This window comes from Peromyscus maniculatus, chromosome 8 (assembly GCF_049852395.1).
Source record: "Peromyscus maniculatus bairdii isolate BWxNUB_F1_BW_parent chromosome 8, HU_Pman_BW_mat_3.1, whole genome shotgun sequence".
In the NCBI taxonomy this organism is placed as follows: Eukaryota; Metazoa; Chordata; class Mammalia; order Rodentia; family Cricetidae; genus Peromyscus; species Peromyscus maniculatus.
Window position 1 is genome coordinate 4171538 of NC_134859.1, and position 10963 is coordinate 4182500.

Sequence of the window (10963 nt, forward strand, 5' to 3'; positions counted from 1 at the left end):
GACGTGGAGGGTCCGGGTTAGCCGGCGCCGCTGCTTGCGAGGTCCGAGAGCGACGTGCGGGGCCGGGTCCCCGGGCCCGAGGCGGCGGCAGCGGTGGTATAAAGCCGGCGACGGGGAGCATGTAATGTCGGAATGCGGAGGCCGCGGCGGCGGCGGGAGCAGCAGCAGCGACGACGCCGAGGACGAGGGTGGCGGCGGCGGCCCCAAGGGCTCCGGCTCCCTCAGCCCGGCCGGGGCGGCGGCGTCCTCGGAGGGCCGGCTGCGCCGCGGGTTGCGCGGCGCCTCGCTCATGGCGCGCCGGCGGCCGGAGCTGCTGTGCGGGGCCGTGGCGCTTGGCTGCGCCCTGCTCTTCGCCCTCAAGTTCACCTGCAGGTGAGGCTGCCGGGACTCGGGCTCCATGGCCAGAGCTCCGCCAGCCCGGCAGCGCGGGGTCAGCCCGGGGCCTCCGGGGTCGGAGGTCGGATGTCTCCCGCGGGGAAGTGGGCCTCCCCCTGTGGGCCGCAGCCCCCCGCTGTCCCTGTTCCGAGTGGAGAGCTTTCTGGGTGCTGCCCCTTGACAGTTTTGTACCGAGGGTGTTTGGCCGTGTTTCTGAGCTCCTTTTCTGGGGGTGCACATGGCAATTCTTTCCCACATTATACTCTGTTTTTCCATCAATTCCATTTCCCTTAATGCTTGCGGTGTGGTGATTTGCAAGCCATTTAGGAGTCTTAATCACTTTTGGGAATCCAGGCATGCATTTGATGTACTGACAGTGAGCACTTTGTACTCAGCAGTTGTTAATGCTGAAGACAGAAATCCCTGTTCCCTCGTGTATTTTCATTGAGGTGATATACAGTAAACAAACACTTCAGAGACCTTAGTAAGTGCTATGCAGGGAATAGAAGGTTGAGGGTAGGAAGGGCAGAAAGACTTTCATTAGGAGTTTACACAAGGAAAGGAAGGGGCCAATGCTGGAATATCTGGGGCAAGAGTGTCTACTACAGAGCAGTTAAGTGCAAAGATCTGGAATCTGGACAAGGTTGGCCTTTTTTTGAAACTTGGGAAAGGCTGGAGTTTAGTGTAGGAAGAGTGGAAGCTAGTGTGCCTCTTTTTAGGAAATGCATAAATGCAAAGTTTATATTTCAGTTACGCTTCTCAGATCATCGTTGGAGATTTCAGTTTATACACTCTCTTGTCACCTGTCATATCCTCTTGGCACTTTTGTCCAGAGGGAGATTTATCTGGGTCCATAGTGAATGCAACAAACACAATGTGAGGTTCCTGTGGTCACGATGGGTCAAAGGATTGGTGGCTTTAGTGGAAAGGGACTAAGTTTTTAATGTTTGCCTTGTGCGAGCTGCTGTGCTCCTGCTGGGATTAAAGGTCTCCATGCCCGACCTGGAGGCGGAATTTTTTTATCTTGAGCAACCACATATTTTATTGTCTTCACAAGGAAAATGTAGAAGTATTTTACAAGGTAGACTTTTGCAAGTTGGCACTTGGATTCAAATTAAGAAAACAGCCCTTTTCCCACTTCAAGGAGCTTACTCACTCCAGTTTGTCCAGCTGTGGAAACAGTGTTTGATCTGAGACAACAGCATATCACTTTCGTGATCTTTAATGAGAACAGAGACTTAGGAAGAATAAACAGGGTCTTTTTTAAAAATTTAATTTTATTCATAGTCCAGGTCTGAAATAAATTACTGCCTTCTTTAGTATCTTGCTTAGCTGAGTTCAGAGCAGATGCGATATAAGAAGGTGGATTTGGAGTTGAACCACAATGAATTATTGTGCATTTCTGGGTATCTAATCCTTGCCCACATCTATTTATGGACATTCAGTCTCCATGCATTTATTTTGCTTGCTTTCCTTGTACCCTGACTTGAAGGAGAAATGTGTATATGCATAAGGAATAAAGCCGAATGAATGTAGAGCTGCCTTTCAGAAGGGAGGTTTAAGGTATACATTTCATATAAGAATTGAATTTGGTTTTTTTTTGTTTTTTGTTTTTTTGTTTTTTCAAGACAGGGTTCCTCTGTGTAGCTTTGCGCCTTTCCTGGATCTTGCTCTGTAGACCAGGCTGGCCTCGAACTCACAAAGATCCGCCAGGCTCTGCCTCCCAAGTGCTGAGATTAAAGGCGTGCACCAGCCACCACTGCCCCGCTAAGAATTGAATTTGTAAGCTGGCTTCAGAACTCATAGTGGAAGGAGAGAACAGACCATGTGAATGCCTACACTCACGAACATCTTGCACAGATTTTTTTTAAAAAAACAGGCCGTTATTATTCACAACCAACTTTTTTTTGTATCTACTGTGTAAGCTTAAAAGCTATAGGAAATCTCTGATTTACATATAATTTTTGAAAAATGTAAAGCACATTTTGAGAGATACATGAAAACGTTAGAGGGACTGTGATAGAGCAGAGGGCCATGTTTCTCTTTCCTGATTGATTTTTTTGTTTAGTTTGTGTTTTATCTGGCTTTTAACTTTAAGAACTCTTCCATCAGTAAAAAATAATAAGTTGATGTCACATGTACTTCCCTCAGATTGTATTATTTTATGTTTAGCATACAGTTTTTCTTCTTTTCTTTGTTTTTGGACTGGATCTCATGTAGTTCAGGATGATTTCAAACTGCTTTACCCCTTAAGTGCTGGGATTTCAGGTGTGTATAACCATGCTGGGCTTTAAAAAAAAATCTAAATTATGTGTATGTGTATATAAGAGTGTATCTGTGGATGTGTGCACATGAGAGCAAGTGCCCACAGAGACCAGAGGCATTGGAGACCCTGGAACCTGAGTTATAGGCAGTCCTGAGCCACCCAACATGGGTGCTGGGAAGTGAACTGGGTCCTCTGCACGAGCAGTGCCCACTCTTAACAACCTCCTGGCTTTGTGTTTGAGAACAGGGTCTTACTTTAACCCAGGCTGGCCTGAAGCTTACTGTCCTCCTGCTTAGCCATCTGAATGCTGGAATTGTAAGTGTGTGCCATCATGTCCAATTCATCACTTAATGGATCATGCATTTGAATGGTAGGAATATCCACGAATGAGCAGCCTTTAGAATCTCTTCAGAATGTACCACTTTTTCTCCACAGGACCCTCTCCACCACTGTGTATGGCTATCTATCTGCTTGTCATTCAGGCCTTAGCTTGAGAGTTGCTTGATGACCACCTTGTCAGAAGCTGCTGTGTCTGTATCTCCATACTGAGTTCTCCCACAACAGTGCTGTTTTGTGTAGCTTTTATCACTGATTGTTTATAGACCTGTTTGTTTGCCATCTTCCTCCTCCAGGAAGAAAGCTCCTTGGCAGCAGCCTCTGCCTGGGTCAGAAGCACAAGAACAGTTGCTCAGGCAGAGTTTTGAAGTTGTGCAAGGGATTGCAGTTTTCAGGTTAGGAAAGTATTCTCCACAGGCAGAAAGCTCTGCAGAGACCACGATGGGGAAATGTTTCACTATGTAAGCTTGTTCCTTTGAACTCTTTTTTTCCCCCTTCTGTTTTGGCATTCTATTATGGCCTCTAATATCTAGCTTTTTTTTTTCACTTTGCATAATTGTTTTGAGATTCAATCAGGTTAGTATTAGGTTTTTTGTTTGCCTTTTCAAAAAAGATTTATTTATTTTTATTTTATTTGTATGAGTGTTTTCCTGAATGTATATAAGAGCACCGTGTGTACATGGTACATGCAGAGGCCAAAAGAAGGCATTGGATTCCTGGGACTGGAGTTACAGATGGCTGTAAGCCAGCATGTGGGTACTGGGAACTGAGTCTGGGTCTTTTACAAGAGCAGCTAGTACTCTTCATCATGGCGCCATCTCTCCAGCCCCTTCTTGTATTTTTGAAGTTACTACTACTGCAACATTTATTTATTTATGTGGGGAATGTATGGTTGTCAGAGAACAACAATTTCCTAGAAATTGGTTCTGTCCTACCATGTGAATATCTGGAATTGAACCCAGATCCTCATCCTTGGTGATAGGCACCTTTACCTGATAAGCCATCTTGCTGGCCCTTGTCTTGTATTTTCCCTCAACTTAAGTAATATTTAATTGTAAGAATATTCACTTGATGAATCATGCCAACCTTAATGCTTACTACTGACATTCATTTATTTGGTTTTTGAAATAAGGTATCCTTCCTTGTGTAGCCCGGGCTGGCACTAGATCCTGCCTCTGCTTTCTGAGTGCCGGCCTCTGTGTCTTTATATTCTAAAAAGTATCTCTTTTAGGGGTTTATTTGACAGTCACTTCTTAGTTGAATGGCTTAATCTTTTATAATTAATTGTGGTTATCAGTATAGTTGAGTTTTCTTGCTACTTGTTTTCATTTGTCCCTTCTGTGTTTTATTCATATTCTTTGGTCTTTTACTTTCTTTTGGGTTATTGTATTGTTTTAGGGCACTGTGCTCAGGGCTTTATGCTCCGGCATTGTACACATGCACCTGATGGGAGAGTTGTGGCCCCTCTGACTGTGGGGAACCTTTCTAGTTTAGGCTCTTGCTTTGCTCTTCATCTTTCTTACCACTGAATTATTATTTGTATTCGAAGTCTTGTTGCTTTTCCCTGGATGCTTTGCATAGGTATAGGCCAACTCCACTTAACCAATGCTGTTTTCTAAGAGTGGAGACAGCTGTAAATGTGGGCATTAGGGAGCACACCAGTGGCTTGTGTGGGGAGTCAGACTGCAAAGAGGGGAGACTGTAGATCATGCCGTTCTTCACTGCTCTCTTAGCCCACACCTGCAGGCACAATACCCAACATCTGCATTGTCCCAGTCAGGTGTTACCTAGCACAGAGTATTGCTTTTTGTTTTAGTACAGTGACTTTCAAACTCTTATTTTCTTATTCAAAAGAGGCCTTTAATAAAAACAAAAACAAACAAACAAAAAAAAACCCAAAAAACCAAAATGGGTGGTGATGGTACACTCCTTTAATCCCAGCACTTGGAAGGCAGAGGCAGGAGGATCTTTGAGTTCAAAGTTAGCCTGGTCTACAGAGTAAGTTCCAGGACGGCCAAGGATACACAGGGAAACCCAGTCTTGGACCCCCTTTTCCCTAAAACAAAACCCAATCCAAAACAAAGCAGAATTCTTCTCTGTCCTTCCACACAAAGCTGTAATGGAAGAAGAACATAAGCTGAGAAATCTTGTTTGTGTTTACTTTTTTTTAGTCGAGCAAAAGATGTGATAATACCAGCAAAGCCGCCTGTCAGCTTTTTCTCCTCGAGGTCTCCAGTCCTTGACCTCTTCCAGGGGCAGCTGGACTATGCCGAGCATGTTCGCCGGGATTCCGAGGTAGTGCTGCTGTTCTTCTATGCCCCATGGTGTGGCCAGTCCATCGCTGCCAGGGCAGAAATTGAGCAGGCAGCCAGCCGGCTTTCAGATCAGGTAATACACCCCTTCTACCAAAGAGTCAAGTCTGTGTATCAGAGAGGATGGTCCCTCAGAGGTATTGTGCCAGACTGGCAGTGATGGCTAGGTGAACTCTGGAGACTGTCAGGTACAGAGCCTATGAAGAAGCAAGAAGGGTCCTGTCATGATGGTCAGAGTGGCAAGAATGGGAACCAGTTCTTTGGCTTCAGAAGGAGTATGTGCTCACCCACGATAGCAGGCTGCGTGTTACAGCGCTGAAGACGGTAGAGGCAAGACCAAGAATCTTAGCTCTCTCATGACCAGCTTATGTGGCTTGTTATCTCTCTGTTGTAAGTGGTATACAGGCCATGGTGCAAATGTGGAGGTTAGAGGAAAACTTTGAGGAGTCAGTTCTCTTGTCTACTTTGTAGTCAGCTACTTAAATATTTCTACAGGAAAAATTTATGTATAAAAAAAAATAACAGTTGTTGTGTGTGGTGGCACATACCTTTAATCCCAGCACTCAGGAGGATGAAGCAGGCAGATCCCTGAGTTCCAGGCCTATCTGGTCTACAGAACAAGTTCCAGGACAGCCAGGGCTACACAGAGAAACCATGTCTTGAAAAACAGACACACAAACAAAAAAGACTAAAGGTACTTTTCACCAAGCCTGATGACCTGAGTTCAGCTCTTTGGGAATCAGTTCTCTCCTGCCTTTCTATTGTTTCTAGGGATTAAACACAAGTCACCAAGTTTTGTGGCAAAGTGCCTTTATCTGCTCATCCATCTCACTGGCCCTATGGTTAATTAAAAAAAAGAAAAGAAAAGTGTGTGTTTTTACACACACAGAGAGATATATAAAATGTTATGTATATGAGTGTTTTGTCTGCATGTATGTATGTGTACCACACATGTTTACCTGGTGCCTTTGGAGGTCAAAAGATGGTGTCATATCTCCTATAACTAGAGTTACAGATTGATAGCTGTGAGCCACCAAATGGGTGCTGGGAACTGAACCCCCATCCTCTGAAAGGGCATCGAGTATTCCTAACTGTTGAGTCAGTTGCCAGCGCAGTTAATTTTTGAGATAGTGTGTTATGTGGTGAAGACTGGTCTTGAATTCCTGATACTTCTGCCTCTTCTCCCAAGTGCTAGGATTAGAGGTGTGTACCACTCCACACAGACCTGAAAATGACTATTTTATGATGCCCCTTTTCTGCCTGTGAGTCAACTCATATTTGAGAAAACTTCCCTATGCATATAATTTCCAAGTAACTTGTGTACTAATTGTAGCAGAGGTAGTGGGAAAATGGAAAAGTAACTTGTAGCTAAATCTTAAGTATTTTAATGCCGGAGGTCGTGGCGCACGCCTTTAAGGAGGCAGAGCCAGCCGGATCTCTGTGAGTTCAAGGCCAGCCTGGTCTACAGAGCAAGATCCAGGACAGGCACCAAAACTACACAGAGAAACCCTGTCTTGAAAAACCAAAACAAACAAACAAACAAACAAAACTTAGCATATTTTAGTTGTGAGTACATGGGCAAAGCATTATGCTTTATGCAGAGCCACTGTGAACGGGACAGTTCCAGATGTGGTCTGCGGTAAGAAGTGATGAGCTGGTGGCTCAGAGCCCATGGTGAAGTGATGAGTGACTGTCCACAATAGGAAGCAGCTCCTGAAGTTCTGAACTAGATAGTTTTCTGCCTCAGTTTATATAGTAGTCCCATTTCTGAGAAATTCCATGAACATAACAGTCATACCTTGGGTTCACATGTAAGATGGGCTTAGACTGTGGGTTTGGAATGTAGTGAACCAGACATTCCAGCATCAGTGCAGGCATTTCAAACCACTGTGAGATAACAAGCTGGCTCTTACATGTGCAGAACAGTTTTGAGCATTGCAGGCCGTCTCTCAGGACCTTTGCCTAATCATTGTAGCAAGCAAAAAGCACTCCATAGATTCCCGAGGGCCTGTGCTGTTGGAGAAGCATGATTTGAGCTAACACAGGTGAGCCCCTGAGCTGCAGAATTCATTCAGAACTCTCAGCTGTTTTTCTTAGAAACAGGAACTACTACAAATGGTGCCTAGGTATCCTGTCTAGGTTCACAAAGCCTTTCAAAACTATTTTATACCTTAAAGTATACCATGTACATTCCTTCTAGTGTTCATATTTCTAGAGAAGAATCACTACTTGGAGGTAGTGACAGGAGTGTCTGGAGTTCAGTGCCATCCTCAAATACATAGTGAGTTTGAGGCCAGCCCAAGCTACATGAGACCCTCTCCAAAAAAAAAAAAAAAAGACTGTGTGTATGTGTATATATGTATAAATTATGTTTGTGGTATGTGAATATGCGCGCGCGCACACACACACACACACACACACACACACACACATATAGCTGACAAGATGGCTTAGTGAGTAAAGACACTTAGTTTCAAGCCTGATAATCTGAAAATTGAAAGTCATATCATGCCGGGCAGTGGTGATGCATGCCTTTAATCCTAGCACTTGTTAGGCAGAGACAGGCAGATCTCTGAGTTCAAGGCCAGCCTGGTCTACAGAGCAAGTTCCAGGACAGGCTTCGAAGCTACAGAGAAACCTTGTCTCAAAAAATAAATAAATAAATAAATAAAAATAAAAAAATAAAAAAAGTCATTATATCATATATCATATCAACTTTTCAGGGAGGGAACAGGAATTCCAAGGGAGTCCTGGGCAAGCATGTAGTATATAAGCATGAAAGAAAGCACCACTTTCCTAGTTACTCCCCAGTTCTTTGAATCTGAGAACAAAGGTCGTCTCCCAGGTAGGAAGCAAAGGGGAAATCGACTGTGGTTCATGCTAAAGTAGTGTTGTTTGTGGCTGGTTTAAGCAATGTGCCTTGAATAATGGAATAGTAACAGTAGTATTCTGTGAGCTGTGTACCATGCTCATCTTTACAACAGTCCTTCATGCTTTTTTTTAGCCTTGGCTTTTTTTTTTTTTTTTTTTTTGGAGCTGAGGACCCAACCCTTGCCACTGAGCTAAATCCTCTACCACTGAGCTAAATCCTCCACCCCTGCCTTGACTTTTTTTAAGCAGGGCCTCTGGCTTGCAGGGGCTTAGCAGTCTGTTAAGGTCCCACAGTGACATACAGTAGGGATTGTGGTACCCACAGTGACCAAACCTGTTCTTTTCAGTTCCTTCTAAATTGAGAGTTTATGGGTCTGTGTGCACAGTAGGGAAAAGAGACTGAATTTATTCTTAGAAACAGGCAAAAATCATTTGAGCCATTTTGCTTAGTCAAATTAGCAAGATGGTAGGTTGTACCCTATTTTTAAGTAAAGAAAATGAGACATCAACCATAGGTAATGATTATTGCTTTTTCTCCCTTAGAAATGGACTAAGGGGCCAGAGAGATGAGTCAGTGGTTAAGGGAGCTTGCTGTTCTTCAGAGGACTGGAGTTTGGTCCCAGGACCCATGTCAGGCAGGTCACAATTGCCTGTACTGGCCTACAGGGTACAGGGACACACACAGCATACACGTACACAAACATAAATATATACATAAAAGCTAAAAGTTTAAAAAAAAGAAAAAAGAAATAGATCCTAAAATCTCTGAAGAGTCCCCACTAAGTTTGAGCACTTGTACTCTACTTGTAGGCAGAAAGCAATTTCGTTGGTGCACACCTTTAATCCCAGCACTGGGGAGGCAGAGGCAGGTGAATCTCTGTGAGTTCAAGGCCTGCCTGGTTTACAGAGTGAGTTTCAGGACAGACAGGGCTGTTATACAGAGAAATGCTATCTTGGAAAAAAAAAAGAAAGAAAGGTGTTTTTATTGTATGCATGTGCATGTCTTTGCTGCACCACATGGTACCCTGTGCGCATAGAAGCTTTGCACACCCTGAACTGGCTGCAAATGTTTGTGAGCTGCCGTGTGGGTGCCAGGAACAAACCTGGGTCTTTTAGAAGAGCAGTTAACTGCTGAATCATCTCTCCAGGCCTAACTTATTTTTGAGACAGGGTTTCTGTGTAGCCCTGGCTGTCCTAGAACACACGCTGTAGACCAGGCTGGCCTCAAACTTGTCTCTGCCTCCCGAGTGCTGGTGTGTACCACCATGCCTGATCCAGCTTTTTATTTGTTTTTTTTGGTATGTTGGAGGTGTGATGTGTAGATATATGCTACAGCATGTGTGGAAACCCTGCCTAAATAAATAAATAAATAATAAAATTAAATTAAAATCAAATCCCTCCAAAGTATTGCTTGTTCATTTTAACATTAAAAACAAATAATTTTCCTCTTTTGACAGACTCAGAGTACTAGCTAAACTATGGAGAAGGGTTTTTCTTTGAAATTTATGTATGTATTTTTGAGACAGAATTTTACTATGTAGCCTTGGCTGATTTGGAACTTGCTATGTGGACCTGGCTTGCTTCAAACTCAGTGATACGCCTCCCTTTGCCTTATAAGGACTAGTATTAAAAGCACACTTGGTTATTTTTCATTAAAAAAAGGATTTATTTTACTTTTTGTGTGTATGTGTGTTTTGCCTGCATGCATGTCTGTACATCCTATGCCTGACGCCCTAGGAGAGAGCAGTGGAGTGGAGCTACTGGAGTTATAGAGAGTTGTGAGCCACCATGTGGGTGCTGGGAATCAAATCCATGTCCTCTGGAAGAGCAGCCAGTGCCCTTCTGAGTTCTCTCTCTAGCCCCTGTTTTTCATTTTTTAAGATAAGACCTCATTCTGTAGACCAAGCTAGCTTGTATGTAACTCATGGCAATTCACCTGAGTCAGCTCCCTTACCCCCACCCCTCATTCCCATGCCCCAGGGTTGGGATTACAAGTATGAGCTACCACTTAGGCCTGTCTTTTATTTTAGTGGTAAATGTCACCTCTGAAAGCTTGAAACGGGCAGGTGTGGTGATGTACACCTTTAATCTCACCACTGGGGAGGTAGAGGTAGTCAGATCTCTGTGAGTTCAGGACAGCCAGAGTGGTTTATACAGAGAAAACCCTGTCTCAAAAAAACAACAAAAGCTTGAAACAGCTAGTTTGTTTTTTGTTTACTACTTCCTGCTCTGTGGCGGTTCAGCGAGCTAGTTCTGTTTCTACAGTTAGAAGTCTTGGTAACTGTTGAGTTGCTATTCATAGTCATGTGAAACCTTATTTGCCTCTGCAGGTGTTATTTGTGGCAATTAACTGCTGGTGGAACCAGGGAAAATGCAGAAAACAGAAGCATTTCTTTTATTTTCCTGTAATACATCTGTATCATCGGAGGTAAGGACTTGTGGTGGTATTTCTAGTCCCACCTACATTCATCAGTTTATCAGTGAAACTTTGTTTCTTTCTTTTTTTTTTTTTTTTTCTATGCAAAATTATTAGATAGTCAATGTAAAAAATTGAGAAAATACAGATAGGCAAAAATAAATTAAAAAAAAAAATGTCAAGGGATTTGATGGTTATGCCAGCCATGAGTGACCAGTGTGTTTTGATTGTCTTTTTCTGTTAATGTCCATGTGGGCCCTCTAGCTGTTGACTAGAGATGGATTAAACAGTGATGTTATTTCCTCAATTGTTCTTTCACACTTTTGTGAGCGTCAGTGTATGTTTATATCAGTGTATGTTACAGCATTATTTTCAAAAGTATGAATT

The 10963-nt window shown here is 43.4% G+C and overlaps 1 protein-coding gene across 2 annotated transcripts in view; it reads left to right on the forward strand.

Annotated features, from left to right (window-relative positions):
* Txndc11 (thioredoxin domain containing 11) overlaps positions 1-10963 on the forward strand; it is a 70345-nt gene continuing 59382 nt past the window's right edge. The window contains exons 1-3 of one of the 2 annotated variants that reach the window (XM_006983900.3): positions 1-372; positions 5149-5365; positions 10491-10588. In XM_006983900.3, coding sequence (XP_006983962.2) covers positions 125-372; positions 5149-5365; positions 10491-10588 — 563 coding nt within the window. In that variant the 5' untranslated portion in view covers positions 1-124. Of the gene's footprint in view, positions 373-5148; positions 5366-10490; positions 10589-10963 lie in introns of those variants that run through there. The other variant, XM_042283526.2, reaches the window with a different exon arrangement.